We start from the raw sequence: 26,482 nt of genomic DNA, 5'->3' as shown, positions 1-26,482 counted from the left end.
CTCCAGCTGATAATGAACCACTCCAAAGCTTCCACACATATTGATAACTTCCTTGAGAGTAAGTTTCTCATCTCTCAGCAGATGTGCTCTCACAGCAGGATTTCTTATTCCTAAGACAATTCCATCTTTGATGAGATCATCCTTCGGTTGCCCAAACTTTCAAGATTCAGCTAGACGTCTCAGTACAGTCACATATCGATCAATACTCTCCCTCTCTTCCTGAGTTCTGGTGTCAATAAATTACAGTAGTAGAGGGTTGAAAGTGGGTCTTTATTGCCTACAAAATTTCACAAGTCTGGCTCTTCTGCTTCTCAGTGAAGTCTAGAGTGCAATACAGCTTGTAGCACTCTTTCCCAAGCATTGATAACAGGTTTGCTACTCTTATTTGTTCTGGTTTCTTGTTCAGCTCTGTGGCAATCTCACAATTCTGCCATTGAGACTGGAAGAATTTCCAACTCAGTCTCAAATCTCCCTTCATCTCCATAGGAGCTGGCACTGGAATATTCAAAGCCATACTGACTCACCCAGTAGTCGATGTCCTGTACAAAGTTGAAGACTGAAGTTTTAATTATTCTCTGCTGTTTTTCACAGCTTCTGGCTCTCTTACAGCTATCAAAATCCACTCAATCCCAGCTATACATTTCTCATACCATGTTCCAAGTGGTATGCAAAATGGCTACTGCCAAAAATCTTTATTTATATAAAATGACATCAGAGGTCATTTGGGTATGACAAGCCACAGTGTACAAAGTTATTTATCCAAACAAACTTAACCAAAGTCACATTTGATAATTCACAGCAGCTGGCATTAACAAGCTAAAGGTCGGCCTTCTGCCTCTCAGTGGAAGGAAATCCTGCCTTTGAGAGCTGTGGACCAATTTGATAGGCTGGCAACTCTTGCATTCCCAGCAGTGCCAGAAGAGAGTAGTGGGCATTGATGGGACTGCAAAGAGGCCTGCGAAGAAGTGTCATGGACAACAGACAAGGTGAATTTGTGGTATCTTGGGTAGGGAGGGATCGGGCACCCTGAAAAGGGGGCGGGGGGCAGGGGGTAGCATGAGAGATAGTGGGAATGTGGATTTTGGAGGCCAAGTGGGGAGACACAAGTGGGGGGGAGTGTGATCTTATGTGGAGTGCCCCTGATATGCACAGGGCACCCCCCTGAAGGATGTATCCCGTTCCTTCCCACCCTCTCACGAACTTTGATTAAAAAAATGGCCTTCCCACTCTCGCCCACCTTCCACTGCCCAGCATATTATAGCAGTGGAGGCAGATTAAGGCCCTTAATTGTCACTTAATTGGGCAGTTAAGGGCCTTAATAGGCCTAACGGTGGGTGGCCGTGCGGCTGTCTTACCCACACCACCATACTCCGGGGACCCAGATTGGGGGTGGGCAAGAAGGCGGTGGAATACCCAGCCAACCTATTTTATATGCCTCTCTACCGAAAACGTACCCGCTGAGGGGGCGAGGGGGGGGTGCTATAAAATTCCCCACCATATTTATTGTGCCTTTGGACACTGTGGAAGCAGAACCCTTTGAAACTGTGATCTATCTTTGAACTTACCTGCAGTGCCTACGAACGACATGTATGCAGTCAATGGTGCACTGCACTGCACTTGCAACCCTAGTGAAGCCACATGCTTGTTTCAGCTGCTTCTCTCAGGAAAGAGGGCATGCAATTTTTTCCCCCCTCTTTGCATACCAAGTGTCAGTGACTTCCCTTATACAACAATGGATGGAAAACTACAAGATGTTGGAGATGTTACCTGCTGCAGTCCAGAAGGAGCTCAACATGAAGACTCTTAAGGCTATTGCCACATTTACAGTTACTGACAGCATTGTCCTGGTCCAGTCCAAGGTCTGCAGGTTTGCCTACAACAGGTGCCAGATTTCTGTGAGCACCTCCTCACTGAAAAGGAGACATCAGACACACTGTTCCTCAGTGGGACTGAGTTAGGAGAATTGCTCCCTGTGGAATCCTGGGGGACATGGTCTACTGCTGTGAGCTCTCCTTATCCTCCTCCTCCTCCCTTTTTGAGCAGCTTGTCTCCCTCTGAACTGCCTTGGTTCAGAGGCGATGGCATAGTGGTATTGTCGCTGGACTAGTGTTCCAGGGACCCAGGGTAATGCTTTTGGGACCCGGATTCAAATCCCACTGCAGCAGATGGTGGAGCTTGAATTCAATAAAAATCTGGAATTAAAAAATCTAACAATCATGAAACCATTGTCAAATGTTGTAAAAACCCATCTGGTTCATTAATGTCCTTTAGGGAAAGAAATCTGCCATCCTTACCTGGTCTGGCCTACATGTGACTCCAGACCCACAATGTGGTTGCCTCTTAATGCCCTCTGAACTACGGCAACTAGGGATGGGTAATAAATGCTGGCCTGGCCAGCAAGGCCCACATCACTTGAACAAATTTTTAAAAGTTCTTGTCGAGCTCAAGGAAGGTCAGGGGTGATACAAACTATAGCAATCACTGGGACTGGGAGCCAGTTACTGGGAACAAGCGGTCTGAGCAGGACTATTGAAGCCAGAATCAATGGGTGGAATTTTATGTGTATCATGGCGGGCGTGAGCGAATAATATGGTGAGGTCATGAAACCAGTTTGCAATCGTCCACTCCACCTGTCAATGGTGGGCCGCATTTCCCGCCACCACATGTTGGGAACTTCATTTTAGCATATCATTGTAAGCCCTGATCGCTGGAATCAACCTCCCACATCAAATTTACCAGCCACATCGGCTGGAAAACACGCCAGTGCAGAACATGTCTTGAAAAGTGTGATGTGCAGAAGTCGGGACTTATCCACAGGGTCTTGCTTACATCGCGGACATCCGAGGAGGTGCGGAACCTGACAGCAACAGCACACTGGAGGAAAGTGCATCACGTGCTAGTGGATTCTCATGGACATAGCTCCGCCATGAAGCAGCTCTTCAAAGGTGAACTGCTAGTGGTAGGGGGAAGAGAGATGCAGTGGGAGGACTCGCGAAGCCTGTCAATGAAGCTGAAAGACACCATTACACATTATTCAGTGACAATGAATATATTTTCAGATTATAGAGCAACAAAATGTGTTCACCTGTGCAACCACTTGTGATCAGAATTTCTTAACTTTTCTCGACCTAACACTTCTCGGTGCTGCCCTGACATCGGCAGCAGAGGCGGAGACAATCTGGGCAGTGGTAGGCCCTGTTGCCTCTGATGGCTTTGGCGTACGTCCTCTGAAGCGTCAAAGTTTTGAGGGCCCTGGCTTGCTTTGACTGCCCTCCTGTGGGTCAGCTGCTCCCTCTGCAGCGACAGAGGACGAGGTTGAAGGGCTCACAGCCAAAGGGGACTCGGAGTGAGAGGACAGCCTCTAAGATTCCTGAGTGGATGACCCAAGGGTGTCCACCTGTCACTACTCCCTTTGGGTGCTGAGGGCCCTAGCCTGACTCCTTGAGGTGAAGGAGTAACTGGACAGATATCGAGGTGCCCCTCTTGTGCTGCCACTGCAGGAGCTCACCCATGGCTACCTCAATGGAATGCAGGTCTGCACACATCTCCACATTCTGTGGGACCAGGGTCTCCATGGCATCCGCCATCCTTCCCATGGAGCCATCCATGTGGCACATGTGGACACCACTTCATCCGAGAGCAGGCAGATTCACTCCTCTGACTTGCGTACCACTATGTTGAGGGCTTCCAACAGCTCTGCATGATGTTCCCACGCCTTCTGCTGACTCTCCAGGATGAGTTGGAAGGCCAATCCAGAAGGTCATCATCTGACTCGGACCTCGCAGCTGCCTGATCGACAACAGTCCTCCGAGTGCGGGGGAGCTCAGCTGAACTTGCCTCTTCCTCCTGAAGACATGTGTCTGTGCAGTGACCACGAAATTGTGAATTGAGCCTGCTCTCAATCTAGGTGTGTGTCTCTGTGCTGGTGGAGGGTGTGGGTGAACACTGTGACAGATCTTCCAAGCTGCTTATTTCCAGCTCTTCAATGGAGGAGGTGTCCTCTTGGCTGAGGTGAGGATATGTATGGAGCTGTGGTACTGGCTGGCTGAGGGTGTCGGTCACTTGGCAGAGCTCCCTGTGAACCAAAGTAGAGATAATTAGTGCATGACAGCAGAGTCAAAAGCAGGAGAGAGAGCACTCACATTTGTGCTGAGAGAGAGATGATATGGTGCAGGATCCTCATGAGGGTGCTCGCCACTGACCTCATCATCGCTGCAGGCACAGTCCATGTCCTCACCAGTCAATGTGATGGCACACTCCTCAAAGTGAGCGAGAGGCCTTAGGTGGGCCACTCCACCCCCGGCCTGGGACCTCTCCCTGCTATTGTGAACCAGCTTCTCCTGCATGAAAGCAGATGGAGAGAGTGTGGGCAGGACACATGGCACTGCGTGGAATGTTTGTATGGTGAGCAGAGCCATGGACAGGATGAGGACTTGAGCTTGAGAGGATATGAGTCTGATGGAGATGTGAGGGTGTGTGTGAGAGTTAGTGGTGTTGTCCCTTGAGGTGTGAGATCCCTGTGGATGTGTGATGGGTTTGTCAGTGTGTGAGGTCAGAGTGATGAGAAGAGTGACTTACCCTGGTGCAACGGATGAGACCATTCATCATATTTTGGCACTGGGTGGCTGTCCTCTTTTGCAGGCCATTGGCACGGACCACCACTGCCACTGCTTATCCTTTGCCCAGAGCGGGGGTAGTGGACTTTTTGGCGGGCCTCCACTGCATCCAGTAGGCACTTGAGGGGAGCGTCACTAAATCTGAGTGCAGCATGTTTCTTCCCTTTGGCAGCCATGGCTTTGCAGCAGCTTCCTATCCCTTGAAGAGCGCTAGCTCTGTGCATGGTAGCCTTTAAATATGGTGCCCAGTTTACTGAAGGCCTGATGTGACGGCGTGGCGGGCGAATGAGAGGATGCCCCACCAGCGACCCAGCATGTTTCCCGGGAATGCATTATTAATGAGGCAGGATTGGGATGAAACAGCATGAAAGACCGCCATTGCTGCCAGCAGATAAAACGTTCTTTTCCTGCCCACTACTGGGACGATTGCACCCAATGCCTTCAATTTGTGCCACACAACTCCCTGTAGATTTTACCACCTTGAAATAACAGTGCAAACCTCCAAACACGTCTACTAACTCAGCAGCAGCTAGTAGAAATCAATTAGAAAGAAACTTGAAAGCAGTTGATGATCCCTTTAAGTCTTGCTGCTGGGTGGTCCTTCCTGCTGTAGAACTCATGTTCAACTGTGTGAGATTAAGAGAGCGTGTTGGCTGGAACCTTGAGGTCAAAAATGGCACCACTAGAGTCAAATTGGCAATACACACTGATTGATATCACAATATCTAGCTTCTAGAGATTGGGACACATTTATTCATTAGTAGAATATACTCTTAGTGTGATCTGGCCAGTGCATTGTAAAACCCTGACCTAACTTCTATCTCTCATGGGGGATAAAGTACCCCTGCATTGTTAATTTACCATCGTCCTGATCCTTGTTTTTTCAGTCTCACCCCCTGAATTCCCAGTCATACAGCCCTGCCCACTTGGGAGTTAAAACCCACCCCAGGCATGGTGTTCAGGTGGAATAGTGTTAGAAAGGAGGAAGGATTGGACCAGGGTGCACATAACCCATTTTAAGGCCATGCATTCTGCCCTTATTTTCATATTTTAGTGTGTAGATTTAAATAGAAAAGTTTTACAGCAATTTGAAAAATAGAGATGTTAACTGGTTGGGGTAGCGTTTCTTTGCAATATAGGCAGAGCAGCTGGGAGGTGGAAAAGTGCCATGCTAAGGCATCAACACGGTTGAGAGGTTGTAACTGCAGCATGACAAGATTACATAGGGAGTATATAAATATATAAATTGATATAGGTTTTTATCATGGTAAATAGAGACAAGAACACATAAATAGGAAGCAAGGTTTTGCTGTCAGGAAGCGCGTACTAGAATTTGTGTGGGTTTTTTCAGCTCTCCTGTCATGACTTTAGCAGAAGATCAAACTAGTCGGAAAGAAACAGCATAACAGATTGTCCACACAATTTCTCCGGGTTTTCACTCATCTTCCACTGAAGTTATAGCAGGAGATTGGGAGAATTCTCATGAAAATGCGACCATGATATTTTTTATTATTGATATATAGTCCAGAATTGCAAACCTCACTGAAAGAGGACATAAGGCTGGCTGGCATGGAAAATATGCAGTGGGGAGTACTTAACTGTTGTTGGTTCCAACATAACAGTTTCACTCTACATTTAACTTGTATCAAACTGGAACTAGAAGTGTTTAAGTTTGAGATGCAGTGCAATGAAATAGAGATGTTCACACATTACTCAATTTGGGCTTTGATGGGAAGAAAAATTAGTTTTTAAAGTGCGCCATATGCAATATAGTTAATTTAATAACATTTAGTAGAATTGGAACTACATGCAGAACATATCTCTGGGTGATAGAATATTATGGTTAAAGGCTGTGCCCCTCTAGCAATTGACATCCTGTTGTGGTTTTCATTGTACAATAACTCAAAACTAACATCATCAATTTTGCTGCTGCATCCAGATATTCTATAGCTGTGCCCTGGTTGGTTGTTTTTAAAAAATGAGGAAATGATGCAAGCAAAGGTAAAAGAGGTTGGATTAAATTACTTTATCTATTTGAAAAGTCTTCAGTGTCTTTGAAGGCCACGTTTCTGTTTTGTGACTTAAACACCTGTCTACAAAATTATTCCACTGGAGAAAATAAATATGGCATATTTGACATTTTTTTCCAAACTGCTCATCGCTAATGGTAAGCTTAAATCTGTCTTATAAATCCATCTAATATTTTTTTAATATGCAATAAAGGAAATTGTGCTCATTCTAATGTTTGAATGTGTACTTTCTGACTGTTTTCTACATGTTTTGACCTTTGTTATTGCTCTCTATGTAATCTCATTGTGACCACATGGCCTCCTGTAGCATGAAGGTGATTTTGGCTTTCTTTCTGACTTCTGGTAGTCTTACCCAGTGCTATTCAGGAATTGACCAGGTCGATACAGTTGAAATTTGCAGCTGACTTTAGGTTTGTTGCATCCATTAGAATGTATTGCTTGGCTTGTATGTTTGGCTGAAAACTGAGGAACTAAGAGGGCAACTCCAGGATGCACCTGATTACCTTGTCAAATGCAAACCACTTGAGTCCTTTAATGGCAACATATTGTTACTAGTTTCTTTTGCCTTAAATGCCTGAAACAGATTGAAGGCGATAAATGGCTGCATAACTGGAACAAGTGTGTTATTCGCTGGAGTATGTATGTCCAGAGAAAATTATAACATATTTGTGAATTTTTATATCAGAAATCATGGCAAATTCAGCATGCAACTGACTTGTGTCTTTTAAGTTGGACTCGCATTGTGATTATCGTACTCTGAAGAGATTTGGTGGTGGTCTAGGTTTTTTTCCCTAATTTTAATCATTGGTGCCCAGTATGAATGCCTTGAGTATTCAGAAATGGGTATTGGGCCTCACAATTATGTTATTTGAAGGGTTTTAAGTTAGTGTTGTAGATCTGCAGATCGTGCATTGTGATCATTTCAGTAAGGACCAGTGATGGATTAGATCCCAATAACAAATTATCTTTTTTCTAAAGCTGTGAAAGCAGTAAATCTGAAATCCAACCACTAGTGGAGGATATTACAGGCTGCTTTTCAGTCTGTTGATGCGAATGCGTGCCACTCCCCATTAGGAGCCCCAGATTTTGGAATTAGCCCTTAATTGAACACACATATCTAAGGTCAGTTGAAAGGTGTAATCAGCATTTAACAATATTTTTAAACAACAAACTAACTGGATGAAAACACTCTTGCCTTGCAACAGGATTTACATGGCAACCTTCTGTGTTGGCGAAGCTGGTAAAAATCTGACCAAAAAGCCCATGTTACACTGTCTGTTAATTTCCATTAACACAACTGCCTATTAAGTGCATAACTCTAATTGTTTTCAAGTTGATATGCAATTTACAGGCAGAAATCCTGCTTTCTAACACAACCTCTCTGCCTCCTCTGTCTCTTCCCATCAAAAAGCAAGCTGCTAGGAATGTTTTTAAACCAATATTGTTTGCATCTTTAACAAACTAAAATCTGAGAATATTTTTTTGTGGGGGCATACCTTGGCATGGGGGCATGAGGGGCCTTTGGGATTGTTTGGGGGAGTGGGGACAGACCCGGCATGGGGGCATGAAGGGCCAATGGGATTGTTTGGAGGGGTGGGGACAGACCCGGCATGGGGGCATGAAGGGCCAATGGGATTGTTTGGAGGGGTGGGGACAGACCCGGCATGGGGGCATAAGGCGGACGCTTTGAACCTACCGTTCAAAAGGTCCCCTCATGCAGACTATAGTTCACAGCATCTCTTTGAAAAGCTGTCCCACCTCCATGAAAATTGAAGGGGACTAGGACATGCCAATGCCCATAATGGAGCCAGCCAGGTCAGGAATGCAGGGTGCGGGCTCGCAAACTGAACCAGCCCGCAACCTTAAAAGGCACTCCTGAAAGTTGGAAAACCTGGGAATGGAGTCAGGAATCCCAAAATTGGGACCTGCCCACGATTTTTAAAGGCCTGTCGAGTCATCCTGACTCAGTGAAAATCCAGCCCATAGTTTTCATTCAGTAATAAAGGAACTGCATTAAGCAACACTGCCAGCTGAGTGTAGCGTATAGAATACTATTGCAATGTGTCTGGGTGGTAATTGAGTGGTCTGAGGTTTCTTTAGAACTGCACATCCTGTTTGTTTCCTTTAAAATAAAACTCAAACACTGTATGCCTGCAATACGGGGAAGGAAGGCCAAGGACATGTTTTATTCAACAGTGAAATATCAATGCTTGTAACGTCAAAGAACCTAACATGTCATTTGAAGGTTAATGGTAAAGAGTGTCTCTCCATCAGCACTTCTTTTACAAAGCACAGTGGCTACCAGGGGTTATGATTACCATCTATTCTGTTCACTTGTGCCCTTTATCTTAAAAATACTATGATCGGAATTTTCAGGTCCCTTTGGCGTTGGGTGCAATTGGGAGTATGGGCAGACAATATGGCAAGAAGGCCAAAAGTCAGTTTTACGCCATCGTGAAGCCAGTTAGCGATTGTCCGCTCCACCCGTCAATGGCGGGCCGCGTCTACCACCGCCGCACACCAGGAACGTCATTTTAATACATTTGGATCTAATTATAAGCCCTGCTCACTGGAATCATCCCCCCAAGTCAAATTTACCGCCCACGTCAGCGTGACTTCAGAACGGCGTGCTTCCCAACTGCCTTTAAAAGGGATACACCTGGTGACCTGAACTTTGAGGGGAACTCGGAAGTGAGCGCACACAGTCTTGCATAGCTGAGACCGTTCAGCAGCAGTTCCATTGACATGCTTAGAGTCGGGCTTCTGAAGCTTTTCTGCCCACTCAAGCAACACAGAAGCATGAGAGTGCCATCAAATGCTCCAGAACTTCTCACCATTCGGGCGCAGACTGCAAATTAATGTGCATTTTAGGAGGCTGCAGAGCAATTGGCCGGCTGGGCAAGTTAAACAATCCACTTACGCAAGCTGGCCATGGTGCAGTCCCTGGTGAAGGCGCTCACAGCCCCTTGCAATGTCTTTATTAAGGTTTGGGCCAGTATCCATCATGGTTCAAGCTAACAGTGCAGCTTTGCATTATGGGTTAGGAGAATGCCTGTGCCTGAGCTGAGAGCACAGCATGCAGTCCAGTGGGCAAAGCTGTCACCAATCAATCAGATGGAGTGGGGCGGAGGTGGGTGGGGTTTCGGACAGCCAATGAGCACACTACACATTGATCATCCAAGTGGTGGCCAGCACTCTCCTGCATGCATGAAAGGGCCTTCCAGAGAAGGAAAAACTGCAGTAAGATCAAGCTAATCCGTACCCCTCTCGCATTGACACTGTTGGAGGCCAACTATGGAGTCAGTGATGGAGTTCAGCCTGCACAGAAGTGCAGGACCAATATCCTGGACCAAGGTCTCCATGGAAGCCGCCATCCTACCAGTGTTGACCTTGGTCATTGGCATACCAGCACTATCATCTCATGCCTTGCAATCTGAGCAGTGCAGCGGACACCCTTTCCCGATGTTCCCAAGCTTGCCTTTGCAGCTCCAGTGCCTGATATATGACTGAGTCCAGAGACTCGTCATGTGACTTGGAATCAGCAGATTTCTGGCCTCCAGTAGTCCTCCAAGTGCTGGAAATCTGGGAAGTCCCTGCCTCTGCCTGCTGTGGAATCAGACAGTGCACTGTGCTCACCAAATTGTGACCCCGAGGCTACTCTATAGCTAGGTCCCACCGAGGTGTGTGACACTGCGCTGGTGGAAGGTGTGGGTGAGCACTGTGACACGTCTTCAATTAGGGTGTCATCGGATTCTGCTTCTGAGGTGTCTTCAGGGCTTGAGTCCAGTTCCTGGCTCGTGGACTTCCACGGCTGCTTCCCAGACGTACATGCGAAAGCAAGGAGAAATGATTAGTGCATGGCTGGGGACTGCGGAACAGGGGAACTCACTCACAGCTTGGTTTTCTAATGATATTGCACTGCTGGATCCTCACTTGGTTGAGCACCGCCATTCACCATCAGCGCAGGAACGATCCAGACCGTCCATTGCCAGCTGGATGGCTCTATTTTCAAAGTCTGTGAGGACCTTAACTTCAGGTATTCCTCCAGCAGTCTGCGACCTCTCCCTTTTATTGCATGCCAGCATGTCCTGCATGAATGCCGATGGAGAGGGTGTAAACAGGATGCCTGCCAGGCCAGATGCGAAGAATGCCTAGCATGTATGGGTGGTGAGTTGTGCCGTGGACAGGATGAGGACATGATCCGCAGGGCAGATAAAGGTGTGTGTGAGAGAGTGAATGGTGATGTCCCTTGAGCTGGCAGTGAGTGAGATCCCTGTGGATGTGTGATGTGTTTGTGAGTGTGTGAGTTGAGAGTGATGAGAAGAGTGACTTACCCTGGTAGATCGGAGGAGATCATTCATCCTCTTTCGGCACTGGGTGACTGTCCTCTTTTGTAGGGCATTGGCGTTGACCACCACAGCCACAGCCTCCCATGCTGGATTGGTGACCTTGCTTGCTGGCCTTCGCCTAGAGTAGGGGTAGAGGACTTCACGGCGGGACTCCACTGCATCCAATAGGCGCCTGATGGAGGTGTCGCTAAATTTGGGGGCAACATGTTTCCTCCCTTTTGTACCCATCAATTCCCAGCAGCTACCTATCCCTAGAAGTGTGCTAGTTCCCTCTAAATATAGCGCTCGGATTACTGAAGGCCTGAGGTCACAGCAGGGCAGGCGAATCAGAGGCCGCCCCGCCAGCAATCTGGCGTGTTTCCCGAGAATGCATTATTAATGAGACAGGACACACCGGGAATGGGGCGATATGGAGTGAAAACCCGCCATTGCAGCTGGCGGGTAAACCATCCCTTTTCCCACCCGCTACCGCACTTCGTGCAAATCTGGGATGATTCCACCCTATATTTTATCCAAAAAGTGAGCACTGAGATCTTCACAAGATGCTGTTTTTCTTTTGTTGTGTATAAATTACCTGTCCATTCCCAGCAACAGCTTCTCTGCCAGCTCCTGTACTGCCATAAAATACATAATAATACATGGAAGTTACGATGCAGAAATAGACCATTCACCCAGCTGCTCCATTTTGGTGTTTAATCTCCCTTCTGCCAAATTACATCATCTCACACTTATCTATGTTAAATTCCATCTGCTACTTATCTGCCCTTCCTGCTTATTTATCCATGTCTTGTTGCAGATAATTTGCATGATCCTCAATGTTTGCCACACCTCCATGTTTGGTGTCATCGACAAAATTTGAAAATATTCCTCTGTATTCCAATATTCAAGTAATTTTTTTCTTTCATGTGATGTGGGCTTCACTGTCAAGGCCAGAATTTGTTGCCCATCATTAATTGCTCTTGAACTGAATGGTTTGCTAGGCCATTTCAGAGGACAGTTAAGAGTCAACCAGATTGCTATGGGTCTGGAGTCATAGTAGGCCAGACCAGCTAAGGATGGCAGATTTCCTTCCCTAAAGGACTGTAGTGAACCAGATGGGCTTCTATGATAATTGATGATAGTTTCATGGTCATCGTCACTGAGAATAGCTTTATATTCCAGATTTATTAACTGAATTTAAATTCTACCATCTGCCATGGTGGGATTTGAACCCTCGTCCCCAAAACAGCCTGGGCTTCTGGATTAGTCCAGCTACATTGCTACTATGCCATTGTCTCCCCCCATGTATGCATAACAAAAAAACAGTGGTCCCAGTATTGATCTTTGGGGAACACCACTGTCTACCATCTCCAATCTGAAAAACAACATTTATTGCAGCTCACTGTTTTCTGTCCTTAGCCAATTTTTTCTCCAAGCTGACTCTGACCCTCCTATTCCATGAGCCTCATTTTTGTTAACCAGCTTTTTATGTGATACTTTGTTTTCTTTTTCTTAAAATTCATATAAATAACATCCACTGCATTCCCCTCATTAACCTTCTCTGTTACCTCATCAAATTATTTAATTAGGTTAGTAAAATCTGCCTCTTACAAATCCTTGTGCTGGTTCTCCTTAATTAATTCAAATCTCTCCAAGTGTCTGTTAATTTTTTTCCTTGATTATTGATTCAAAAACTTTACCCACCCCTGATGTTAAACTGACTGGCCTGCAGTTATTAGGAATATCCTTATCCCTTCTTTTGAATAAGTGTGTCACATTTGCCACTTTCCAAACCTCCTCCCTTACCTGGGGAAAATTGGAAGATTATCTCCAATCCCACTTACTTTAGCAACCTGTGACACAAACTTCAGGGAGGTCACAGAGATGCTGTACATGAGGACGGCAGACATCATCCTCTTTTTCCTGAGGAGGGAACACCAGGAGGAAAGGGCATTTTGATTCACCAGGATAAAAGGTTTCCTGGTGGGGTAGGGCACGATTGTCTGCACGCATGTGACTCTGCTGGTTTTCCTCATCTTTGGGGAGCAATACTGCAAGTGATACCACTCTCTGAATGTTCAGATAATGTGTGATCAAGCTTGTACAAAGCTTTTAAACTGTGCCAGTCACATGGTGACTCCAAGACGGATGGGAGAATGCCTGCTTCTGAGAGCCCAGTTGCTATCATCCTAGGATCTGGAGGTTACCTTGGGAGGAGGAGGAGGATGATGCAAAGATGAGACCACATACACCACTTGCAACTGGATAGACTAAGAGGTGCCACATTGTAAGACGTCATTTCAGTTGAAAGGAATTTCCCCACCCACACCATGGCCCCAGCATACCCTAACAGGACATCCATTTCAGACTTGCCATGAGAAAGTCCCCTTCACCAGCATCACTCAATAAAGTTCACCATCTAATACCTTTACACAGCTTTACTCAACAATGCATCAATTATATGAGAAAACCCAGAACCAATGTACAATGAACCTTGCACAATCCCTTGCTGTCTGTCTTGCACGAGCCCTTGTCTGGCCTTTCAGGACATTCTTGAGCAGCTTTGGGCCTTGGGCCCAGCTTTGGATTGTGCACTGATTGTGCATTGACATGATTGGCAGCACTGCGGGCTGGCTGGCTGAGAGGCAGTGGTGGGAGTATGGATACTGTCATCCTAAGAGAGACCACAGGATCGCTGCCACTCCCTAGAGGCAATATTTTAGCAATCCTAGAAATCTTTTGGAGGGTAAATTGCTGGACTGCTGTGACAGCCTGCATGCCCAGTGAGCATCGGCATCCACAGTCATGGTGATTGAGCCTGTATGCCAGCAACCAGGGATCCTCTCGTCTCCATCTGAGCTTTCACTATAGCACAGAGACATCAGGAGGCCTTGTTTGTGTTGCAGTAAAAGCTGAGACAATGGCCAGCAGACACTTCATCATGGGGTTAGTCTGGTAGTACTGCCATGGAGCTTCCCATCACTTCCAAGATAGAAATGATGAGTTCCAAGCCCTGTCCATGTTGGAGCCTGGCTCCTCCACTCTCTCTGACAGTGACAAGAGGTTATCTGGCAGGTCTGCCAAAGCATCTTACATCTCAGTATGCATCAGTGTTTTCCTGTATTTCATCCCAATGAGATCCTCAACGAGTCTGCTGCTGAACTCGTCTTTGATCTCACCCTCCAGGAGTTTACATACGAGTTAACCTAACTCTTGGTCTGACTGCAAGTCCACTCATGCCTGGTGACTCTACTCACCTCTCAGGTAGATGCAGTGTCAGTATCTGAGCTGCTGGTTGCAAGTGTAAGATCAAGTGATAATGCTTCCTCCTTCGAGGTCTGGTGCTTCCTTTGCCTTTCCTCTTAAGGCTACTGTGGCTGACCAGGAGGCAATTCTTAACTCTCTGAAAACACAAAAGCATAACAGGGGGTTTTGGGGGGGTGGGGAGTTGGTGCAGTGGGGTGGAGGGAATGGGTGAGGGAAGAGGGTGATGGGGAGGAAGGTGGGATTTCCACAGTCACTCCATCTGCAGATTCCAAGGCATTTCAGGATGAGAATGAAGAATGAGAGGAGAAGGTGCAGAAACAGCAACTTACCATCATCCTTGATGTCCTTGTCAGCAGTGGGTGCCACTGGCTCTGTGGCAATAGTCCCAAAGATTTTTGTACCATTGTCTTGAGGGTGGTGAGAGGATGCAGGCATGCTGATCCTCTGCTAGTCACATGTGGGTTTCCTGCCTATGGTGTGCCACCTGCTCCTGCAAGACAGAGGGCAGAATGTCAGTGTTGTAGGGTGGTCGAATTGTGCAATTAGTGATAGGGTTGATCTGTAGTCACTTCTTGGGTGAAAACTTTAAGTTTATTTACAATATACTTAGCAGCAACTACACGTGTGCTCTAACTCTATCTCTACACTGACTGCTGAGCTGGCCCGTGCTACTCTCCTATTGGTTACTACAGATCATGTGATCTTCCTTAACAAGTATTATTCTTAAAGGTACATTGTACACTAAATAAAACCATAATTACTACAGTCAATGACTGTGAATCACAGTGCTTGGGTACATGACTGTTACTGCTGAATAGATGGAGGTTCATATGTGTAAGTTTGTGTGTCTGGTATGATTGAAAGATGTGTGAGGATGAATAGAATTATACAGATGTTAGGTGAGTCCTGAGTACCAGGGTGTGCTACTGGGTGAGTGATGAGGATGTAGTGTATTGAGCAGCAGGAGAAGTGATCAGTGTGGTGGTGTGAGATGTGATGTGCGTTAACTCAACTTGACCACCCGAGTAAGGTCATTTCACTTTCAGCAGTGCTGCCAGGTCCTGGGTGCGACACTCTGAGCATTGACCACCCTTGCCACCTGCTGTCATTCCCTTCTGAGGGTCTGCGTCAAAGGTTTCCTGCCCTCTGGCAGAAACATGGTATCCCTCCTGGCCTTCACTTGTCTGACCAGTGCCTCCCGGGTAGTGTCACTGAAGCAAAAACCCCTTTCTCTGGTGTGGTACACCATCTTTCTTAACCCTGAGTATTCTAAAGTGATTATCCAGCAGTCAGACTTCTATGAGAGCAGCTTCCCCTTTATAGAGAGAGAAGCCTGTCTAGGACGCACTGTTTGTTCAGAATTTGGGCTGACAGAGGCTGCCGACAGTGCTACAGAGACAAGTTCAGCATGGGATTTGCTCATGGCCATGCTACAATCATAACGATGAGGTAAGTACACCAATTTTTATGTGCTGTCCACCACGTTCTGAACCGGCGCAGGCAGGTTGCGGATTGTGACACCCATGTCCCCAGAAAATGGGCCGATCCAATTTTTCGCCCTGTAAGTTCACTAAATTATGGTACTGTTGTCATTATCCTGTTGTTTTAAGAAAAAAACCTCTACTAGCAGAATAGTGGTCTGGTGGTGTTGCCATACAGGTGTAAGGCACACATTCAAATTTCATTTGGATTTACTTCTCATCACAAGTGTTTTTGACAATTTCTCAGCAGAATCTTGTAGTAATAGAATAATTTGCCTTGAATTCCTCCTCTTCAATGACAACTACATGGCATAAAGACAGGCGCAGTCGGCCCAATTCCTAATTCCTGGGCTGCCAAGCCCTTGCCAGGAATCCTACCACCTTCCAGTTTGCCTATACTTCATTGGCTGTAAAGCTTTTTGGAACATCTTAAGGTCATGAAAGGTGTTTATATAAATCAAGTCTTTGTTTTTTCTTTCATTTTTTCCCACTTTTGCCAATCATTGTCCCTGACATCAGAAGAGGTGGAACCAGGAGAAGGGAAGAGAATTCCCATGTTAAAAAAGTCCTTGGCCTTGACCTTCTTCCCACCAAGTCCTTAGACACATGCAAGTTGACTGAGCCGTGCAAGTGGAGCCGATGTGGGAGCCCAGGCCTGTGTTCTGATTGGAGATTCCCAGAAAAATAGTGTTGTCTATACTTCCATTCAGTTTCCTTAAAAAGGAGGTCAATTTTTGACAAATCTTCAGGGTCAGTGGAACCAACAGTGACACTATCAGATAACCAATATACTTTTCCCAACCTCCTTTCTCTTCAGACACTCAAGATGCACTCATAAGGACACAGACACCTGTTATTGGTACAGAATTTATTGTGCTAAAGTCCTGACCCCTGATACTCTAATGGAGTTAGGAGTTGAGATCATCAGCAGCAGAGCAGAGCTGAACATTTTTAATCATAACACATATGCGTTAATACAGATGTAAAAAACACAGTTTTGTCAGGCATTCCATCCTTCGCCCTTTAGGATGTGATCCTTGGTGCCAATAGATATAGTGCTTCTGCATTTCTGCACTCTCAGTGTTACTAGTTATTGAAACCTCAACACTTATGGTCCTTTTAAGAATATATAAAATAGCCCACTGCAGCACATAATTAAGGCTGGCACTTTACTGCTATGCCAATGGTGTTATCTTTCAGATGAGATGTGCAGGATCACCTGGCATTATTCAAAGTAGGGAAGAATGTTCTCCAGATGTCCTGAACACCATTGCTGCCTCAACCATTGCTGTCAAAAGCAGACTGTTGAGGCGGAGTTCTCTCATCCCGCTCGCAGCGGATTTCATGGTAGGCGGGAGTGGAGAATCCTGTGGCAGGCAAAAAATTGCAAATCCGCTGGCATAAAAACAGCTTGCAATTCTCCCAATGGTATGTTTATGGGGGGGGTCAGTTATCCCGCCGACTAGAGGGGGTTTGCATTCATTAACATGTCATGAATGCTCATCAAAACAGCTGCTCACTGGAATCTTGCCTGGCCTTCCAATCTTGCATCACGCCAGCAGGAAATTACATCGGCCTAGAACCCATTTGAAAAGGGGTAACAAGTCAGACCCCAGTTCACTGGTAACTTTGAGGTGAGTGGAACATACATAGCCATAGCGCTGCACTGGTCTTGTTGCGATTTATGCCACACTGCTGGGGGTGGACGGTTGGTCTGCTCCTGCTCTTTGCCACATTGTCCCAAAGAACACCACTGTGGTCTGGTACACAAGCAGGCCTCCACCTTCAAAAACTAGCATTTCAACCGGGGGTGAGCTGTGAGCTATGAGGTGAGGGTAGGGTTGATGAGCATGATGTGGGTAAGGGGGAGTGAAGACTGTGCAATGGCAGTGAGGGGGAAGGATGAATATGATGGGGTCAACAGGGAGGGGAGGCTGTGGAATCACAGTGAGGGGGAAGGGCAAACATGAGGGCCTTTCTGGGGTCACCCTCTAACCTCTTGACATCACACAAGGGAGTGGAGACTAGTTCAACTGAGGTTGACATCACAGGAGTATGAATCTCCCAGTGGGACACTGTCAGTGAGTGGGAGCAAGGATTAACTTCAAAATAAGAGGGTTCCAAAGTAAAAATCACAACGCCTTCAGTTGACAGGAACATTTACATAACCATCAAATGTATTAACAAAAGCGTAATTTATTTACATGTATAGCACACCCATAACCCAAAAGTGACATAAATTTTTCTTAACTTTCCTAACTCTGCCACTACGCCAGGGTGCAGCCCCGACATCCGCAGCAGAGGTGGAGGCAGCCTGCTGACTGCCACGTCCTGATGACGTCCTCTGGTACCCCAAGGCCTGGAGGGCCACAGCCTGATAAGGGTCACCTGCTCAGGGGCAGAAGCGCCCTTGGCAACCTGAGAAGCTGGAGTGAATAGGGTCACAGGCAGAGGGGGCTGTGAGTGGCTGCACACCCTTGGAGCGTCCTCAGAGGAGGCCCCCAGGGTGTCCGGCTGACGCTTATCCTCCCTGTTGGTGCCTGAGGGCCCCGCCCTGACTCCTGCAGGAGATGGTGCCCCTGAAGGGAGGTCATGGTGCCCACTAGGGTGTGTGGCCATGGAGTGCAGGGCTGAGTGCAAATCCGGCAAGACCTGCTGGACCAAGGTCTCCATGATGGTTGCCAGCCTTCCCATGACAACTTCAAGGCGTTCGCATGTCGGAACCACGACATCAGACAGAATGTGGACAGATTCCTCCATTGTTCACTCTAGTCTGCTGAGTGACTGTCAAATCTCTGCCTGATGTTCTGCCATCTCTCGTTGCATCTCCAGGCTGCTTCCAGAGGCTCATTGCCTGACTCAGACTGATTGGGCGTCTGGTCTCCAGCAACCCTCTGAGTGCTGGAGACCTGGGCTGTCCCTGCCTCTGGCTGCTGCGGGAATGTGTCAGTGAGGTGTTCCCCAGAAAGTGAACCCGAGCCTAATCAATAACTGTGCCCCACCAATGCGTGTGTCTCTGAGCTGGTGGAGGGTGTTTGTGGGTGCAGTGACGGTTATTCCAGAGCTTATTCTTCGAATGTAGTCTGGGGCTACACGATGAATGGTAGGACCCTGGGAAGTACCGAGGATCAGAGGGATCTTGGTGTGCATGTCCACCGGTCCCTTAAGGTAGCAGGACAGGTAGATAAGGTGGTTAAGAAGGCTAAGGCATATTAGCCGAGGCATAGAATATAAGAGCAGGGGGGTTATGCTGGAACTATATAAAACGCTGGTTAGGCCACAGCTAGAGTATTGCGTGCAGTTCTGGAATCCGCATTATAGGAAGGATGTGATTGCACTAGAGAGAGTGCAAAGGAGATTTACCAGGATGTTGCCTGGGCTGGAGAGTTTTAGTTATGAGGAGAGATTGGATAGGCTGGGGTTATTTTCCCTGGAGCAGAGGAGATTGAGGGGGGACATGACTGAGGTGTATAAAATTATGAGGGGCATAGATAGGGTAGACAGGTGGTCTTGGTGGAGGGATCAAGAACCAGGGGGCATAGATTTAAGGTAAGGGGCAGGAGGTTTAGAGGGAATGTGAGGAAGAATTTTTTCACCCAGAGGGTGGTGGGAATCTGGAACTCACTGCCTGGAAGGGTGGTAGAGGCAGAAACCCTCATAACATTGAAGAAGTATTTGAATGTGCACTTGCGATGCATTGACATACAAGGCTATGGGCCTAATGTAGAAAATGGGATTAGAATAGCTAGGTACTTGTTTGACTGGTGCAGACTCGATGGGACGAAGGGCCTTTTTCTGTGTTGTAGACCTCTATGACTCTATGACTGGTGCTCGACTGGCTTGGGGGCCTCGACCTGCTGGTGCCTAGAAAATAGAAATTAGAGTTTCAGTTAATGAGCATGAGCTAGATAAGACTACATGGGACTCACTGTGAATGTCAGGATTTGATGAAGTGCTAGGTTGCTGGGAGAGGTCGATCTCCTTTCCCCACAGGAGCGATCCCTGTCCTCCCAGCCAGCTCAGCTGCAGCCTCCTCAAACTCACTGAGGGCAATGATGTCAGCCGTCCCTCCCCCAGTCTGATCTCTCGCGCCTGTTGTGTGCCAGCTTGGCCTGTATGAAGTAGAAAGAAAGGCATGTGATGAGAAAGGATGGAGCAGACGTTGGGTGAGATGCATGTTCCCTGTGTGTAGTGAGCCCTCCCCAGAAGGGCCAGAGGATGGAGTGTGAGCAACATGATAGATGGGATGGTGGTGATGTGAAAGTCTCTGTGAGAGAATGAGCGTTGATTATGTCCCCCGCTAATGGTTGTATGAGATCCCTGAAGAGAGTAGGCATTTGAGTGCATGACGCCATGATGAGAGTTTGATATTAGAGGGAGCTGAAGGATAACTTACCCTGGTGGAGCGGATGAGATCATTCCTGCACTGTGTGGCATTTCGGGCGCAGTTGCCACTGTGCTGTCCTGCTCCCTGATGGCCTCCCAGGCCGGGGAAGTGAAGCTGCTGTGCTTCCTCCAGCCATCCCTGGGATAGAGCACGTGCCTGTGCGCCTACACCTCTGTGATCAAGCCTGGAGGGCCTGGTGGGTGAAGTTGGGGGCTGTCTTCTTCTTGAGGTTCTCGGCCTTCCTCTGCTGGCTTCCAGACATCTCTGGGGCGCTGGAGAGAGTGAGGTTGTGTGTCGGACGGGCCTTTAAATATGACGCCCAGATCTTTGAACCCACCAGCTGATGGTGGGTGGATGAATCAGCCAGGTGATTCAGAACAAAACACGCCTGTGCATAATTAATGAGGCTCCAAGTGCAGAATCAGGCACAGGTTCCTGTCATTCTGGACAGTGGGGTGCCCGCTGCCGAAAACACCCGCCACCACATATAGTCTAATTTATGGAAAATTCTGCCCTTGATCTTTCATTCATTTGCTGTGTGCAAATTAGATGTTTTTGGTGTCCTGAGAAATGATAAGGTGCAAAATATTTAGGTAACGTTCTTACCTTGCTTCCTACTGTTTCGAGTCCAATTCCCTGAAGTAAGTATACTGTGTAATTTAGTGAACCATACAAGCTGTGAATACTCAAGGTTTGATGCCTGAATTAGCAGAACACAGTTGCAATTGACCTCAGTGTCCCTGGACTGGTGAGGAAAGAAATCAGACAATACTCCTCTCTCTCCAGTAGCTCCTTATGTAAAATGTGCATACAGATGTTGTGGGAAGACAGGATCAAGCTTAGCTGTGGGATTGACCCATGGGGAAATAAGTCACTGATGCTCAGTGATAAGTCATTGTACAGTTAGTCGATGCATTGATTGTAATGTTCCAAAATTCCCTAGATTTTGGAAAGGTCCCAGTGAATTCGAAAACTGCAAATGTAACACCACTATTCAAGAAAAGAGAGAGACAGGAAGCAAGAAACTATAGGCCCGTCGGCCGAACATCTGTCATTGGGAAAATGCTATTTATTAAGGAAGTAGTAGCAGGACATTTAGAAAATCATAATGAAATAAAGCAGAGCCAATATGGTTTTATGAAAGAAAAATTGGGTTTGACAAATTTATTAGAGTTCTTTGAGGATGCAACAAACATAATGGATAGAGGGAACCAGTAAATGTGGTGTATTTGGATTTCCAAAAGACATTTGATAAGGTGCCACATAAAAAGTTACTACATAAGATACGTGCTCATGGTATTGGGGGTATGGATCGAGGATTGACTGACTAACAGGAAACAGAGAGTTCGAATAATGGGTCATTTTCAAGTTGGCAAAGTGTAACTAGTGGAGTGCGCCAGGGATCAGAACTGGAGGCTCAACTATTTACAATCTATATTCATGACTTGGCTGAAGGGACCAAGTGTATTGTAGCCAAATTTGCTGATGATACAAAGATAGTTCGGAAAGCAAGTTGTTAGGCGAGTGTGCATAGAGATATAGATAGGTTAGGTGGGTGGGCAAAGATTTGGCAGATGGATTATAATGTGGGAAAACGTGAGGTTTTCCACTTTGGTAGGAAGAATAGAAAATCAGAATATTATTTAAATGGAGAGAGGTGAAAGAGTACCACAGTACAGAGGGATCTGGACGTTCTCACACATGAGTCACAAAAAGTTAGCATGCAGGTTCAGCAAGTAATTAGGAAGGCAAATGGAATGTTAGCCTTTATTGAAAGGGTGATGAAGCATAAAAGCAGGGAAGCCTTGCTACAACTGAACAGGGAATTGGTGAAATCACGCCTTGAGTACTGCACACAGTTTTGGTAACCTTATTTCAGAAGGAACACACTTGCATTGGAGCCAGTTCAGAATAGGTCCATTAGGTTGACTCCTGGGATGAAGGGGTTGTCTCATGAGAAAAGGTTAAGTAGGTTGGGCCTGCACTCATTGGAGTTTAGAGGAGTGAGAGGTGATCCTATTAAAACATATAGGATTCTGAGGGGGTTTGACAGGGTAGATGCTGAAAAGAGGAGCCAAACATCTGTGGAATTGGGAAGACTCTGCAGACCTTTGAAAATGGTGATACAGAAGTCCCACTCCCATTTCTTACAAGTCCCATTTTTGCTGGAAGAGGAAAAGAGGCGGGGTGTGACTCACACATGAGGGAAATCGAACTCAGCGAGATCAGTTGAACTCAGTGTGGAGTTCAAACAGACCCCATTTTTACCTTAGCAAGGGCCTTAACCTCCAGTGTGGGAGTTACGATTTTATGGAAGGAATGTAAAGGCTCACGAATGGTGGAGAAGGTCTGTAGAACTGTCAAGCTGCAAAATTATTTAAACCCCCAACCCTTTAAAGATTACAAAAGCAGCCTGCCTGTGTCAGTGAAAGTTGAAATAAAGTCTTTTCTAGCAGTTACAATAGCAGTTTGTTGACATTACACCAAGGGCTATCATTATATCATTATTAATGCTTGGCTGTTTTCCACAACCTACAATTATCCCAGCAAGGTTGTTGTAAGTTTGCAATTTTATTGGTAGCTGAAAGAGTTTACTAAAGGATTAGCTGTATTTGATTTGGGGTTATGAATACAAGTCTATTTGCTTTTATAAGGGATTAAGTACTTGAGGGGTTTTTAAAGTTGTGAATGGGCTTTCCTGAATGTGAATGTTTTGTTTACTATAGTAAAGACCATAATAGTTATTTAGACCTTTATCTTATTTTAGCTCAACATGGCTCCTGAGGTCTTCCCATGATGGCTATTGGGGGAGCTAGCATGGAGGATGTAAGAGCAAAGGATGGTTGGAATTATGCTGGCATGTGAGTGGGAGTGGGAGAATAAGTTGCATTAAGCTGGCATGGGGCTGTAAGGGCAATGGAGATGGTTGGTGGGGCATGAATTGGCTTTGAGTGTGTATGGGAGCTATAGGGGGGAATGGGGTTGGTAAGGGGCATGAGTTGGTATGGATAGGGCATGAGTAGTGGGTGGGGAGGTGCTGGGGTCTGAAGTGTGAGGGTTAGCGGGCCTAACAACTGGAATGATGTTCCAGAGTAATGAGGCTGGCCTTTTAAACAGCCCACCTCGGCACTCAGCAGCCCCTGTGGTCACCTCCAATGTGTGCCCTGGGGCAGCGGGCCTAATTCCACCCATACCCACACCCACTTCCTCCTGGAGCAAAAAGCAGGTCTGTCAAGGAACCTTTCCCTGAGGTGGGTGTGATGAGCCGGAAAATTTCCATCACGCCATATGGCGCATGTATGTATTAGGTAATTGGATCACAGCACTGCAGAAATGGTATTGTAGGTCTGAAGAGATATTTCAATAGATGACAAGCTAATTATTTTTCTTTTATTAAAGGTATCCTGGCAGTAGTAACTGATGGTGAAACTACAATTGCAATTCAAACAAGTACGATAGGTTCTTCGAGTTTTGTTTCAACACCTAATCCTGAAATTACTTTCAGCACCAATTTATCTAGTGGAGAGACTTTGGATACAGTTACCAGAATGGATTATGAAATTACTTCCAGTACCAATGCATCTGATAACCACACTATCGTAACTACTGAAAGATATGGTACTACTAGTGCCAATCGAAGTCCTAACCCAGCAGAGGACGTTAGTATCAGTGCCTTTCCAGATAACAGCTCCAGTGCCAGAACCATAGGTCGAAATACCTCTACTGAGCTACAGGAATCACCAAGTCAGAGATCGGACACACAATCATCTTCAGCCGCCATCATCACTTCAGTGAGCTATACTGGCAATTTAGGTTCCAAAGTGAGCAGCAGTCAGGAACTGTCTACAACTTTTCACACTTCAGTAGCTGTTCAGGAAGAAGGAAGGAATTTGGGTAAGACATTTCCATACTGTTCGTCATTAAATATCTGATAAAATTGCATCAGCTAAAAGAAAACAGAGGAAACTGACATTAAACCAGAACCAATATGTGCTTGAAAGGTATTTGATGTTGCAATTCCAGAAAAATTGCTAATTTTGACTTTGAGGTAGGGAGAACTGAGTGTTGTCCATCCATATGGATTATTATGATTAGTCAATGGGGAAAACAAACAGAAGCTGTGTGCATGTAACTCCTTCATTATACAGAATTCGGAGGTGGTGCATTTTTTTTGTTGCTGTGTCCAGGACCTATGAGATTTTGATGGGTACGTACATGTGGCAGGTATTATGCAGCCCTGCATAACATTGCAAAACATAGACAGTCCAGCATGTCTTAAAGAAGTTGCTGGAGGATGTTGAAACACTGCATGCTTTTTGATATGTGTTTGTGGCTATGATAAGCAGTTTCATCCTTTGCTGATGAAGCAATGTTCCAATTCCAGTTTACTGACCTTCTACTACCATTATCACTTACCGCGGCCCCTCCCCCCACCACCCAAATTGGTCTGACCTTCCCCTTTAATTTAGAGTTTCCATTCAGTTTCATCAATGGGACACTGGATTTCTTTCCTCCCAATTGGAGAGTGTGCTGAAAATGCAGCTTGACTGTTAAATGGAATGGAGGCCTGGCCATCAAAACGGTTGGGTATCAGGCAGGTTCTCTTCCCACCACCAAGCCAACGTATGCCTCATACTAAAATCGGCCCCAAACACCCCTCCCACGATTCTTCACCATGCGATTCTGAATAGCAGAAACAAAACTTACACAGGAACATTGACATGTGTTGTCACTGCCATTTGTTGGGGGTGGGTTTCTGTGGAGGTTCTCCTGATTATCTGCCCTAACTTTAATGGAGAAGCTGCAGAAACCCAAAGAAACAGCTCAAACACTGTTCAATGGCGCTTCCATTGATCTTCCATTGCAGATATTATGGATGATCAGGAGAAATTCCTATGGAAATTGTTACGGCCAGGTGAGAAAGAGTGAACTGACTCCTCTCTATTCAATCGTCACAACAAAGGTTTAAATTTCTTTTCCACGAGGATACGCCCTTTCCAAATCAGAATGTATTTAACTATTTAAGCAGTGAGCAATAAGAAGCCAATCAAACAAGTTTTTCTTGAGTTAAAGAAGGAGCAAATTTTTTAACCACTAAACCCAAGAAAAAAATAAAAACGTGATGTCCCACACAGGCATCAGAAATAAGGGAAGTTAGATTCCAATTAAACAAAAGTTAAAATAATATATAGTTGTGTCCTTTGGTTGTCCTGGAGGTGTAGATTTTTAAATATTGCAGCCAATTTGGATTAGCTGGTTTCATGGATGCAATTAGACATAGAAGATGTTGCAATTATTATGAGATCTTGGTGCACTGGTACATTTCTAGTAAAGTTGGCTTCTGAACTGGGTAATACACTTCTTCCAAAAGAGCGAAAGAGATCAGCTTTCAGCTTGTTTCCTCTGCTGTAAACTTTCTTGCAATCTCTCTGCAGTGACTGTAGCCTGGCCTGAAATACTTCAGCCATTGTGTATTTCCAAAGGGTTTTGGGTGAGTCTGTCTGTGGCAGCCATTGTTTCAATATCCAGCACTTTACTGTTTAAAGTCTCTTCCTTAGACAGTGATGAGTTTCGATGAGTCTTTGAATTATAGGAAATGTGTCTGTCTTCACACTCCCCTGAGGGTGGTTTGTTTGTTTTCACCTTCACTTTGGAAGGTGGCCTTGCGTTTTATGTAGTTTGTTCTTCCTCATTTCAAATTGCTAAATTTCCAGTCAGCTGAAAGTTGAAAAATCATATTTTCAAAAATAAAGGGGCATAGCCTCGTGACAAAATGTAACCCTGAGTGTTCAAGAGTACCCCATTGGAAGACCGTAAACTGGGATCATCCTTCAACCATTACAATCTGTAATTGCTAGCAGTTTCAAGACCTTCTGTCCACATACTGAATAACAGTTTTTCTGCAAATCCCTTATACACTGTCAATCAAATCAAAGCTAACCCTGATAGACTGCAGAAGATGTTACAATCCAATTTGACCTTGTTCTCAGTGATAACAAACTGCCATGTGAATTATTATGACTATTAAAAATAAAACAATGTCTAAACCCAAGTTATAATGTAGGATTAGGGTTAGTGCAGCCCTTACTACAACACTGATATCAAACATACAGTGTAGTCCTGATTACTTCACAAGAATGAGATGCAGTCACCGACAGGGTGGTCACTCGTAATTGGCTGCAATATGACTTCAGTCATTGCTATATGATTTAAACTTTCATTTTAAAAGTTTGAAAACCCTGAGGCTGATTGCTGCTAATTCCTGATGACAGAAAAGAGCTGGCTTTTCTGTCAACTCTTCAGTTGTCAGGGAAGTTTCTTCGGCAGTATAGGCTGGAAGCCAACACTCTGTAGGGACTGACTACAGATGCAG

General features: G+C 45.8%; 1 protein-coding gene across 1 annotated transcript in view; it reads left to right on the top strand.

Moving 5' to 3' along the window:
- The first annotated feature begins 6,622 nt into the window (after positions 1–6,622).
- Positions 6,623–26,482, top strand: part of LOC144683773 (uncharacterized) — a 285,552-nt gene continuing 265,692 nt past the window's right edge. Inside the window, exons 1-2 of the mRNA XM_078547194.1 lie at positions 6,623–6,783; positions 23,509–24,003. Coding sequence (XP_078403320.1) covers positions 6,741–6,783; positions 23,509–24,003 — 538 coding nt within the window. The 5' untranslated portion in view covers positions 6,623–6,740. The remainder of the gene's footprint in view (positions 6,784–23,508; positions 24,004–26,482) is intronic.

This window comes from Cetorhinus maximus, chromosome 1 (genome assembly GCF_964194155.1).
Source record: "Cetorhinus maximus chromosome 1, sCetMax3.hap1.1, whole genome shotgun sequence".
NCBI classification, from domain to species: Eukaryota; Metazoa; Chordata; class Chondrichthyes; order Lamniformes; family Cetorhinidae; genus Cetorhinus; species Cetorhinus maximus.
This window is presented reverse-complemented; position numbering and strand designations above follow the sequence as displayed.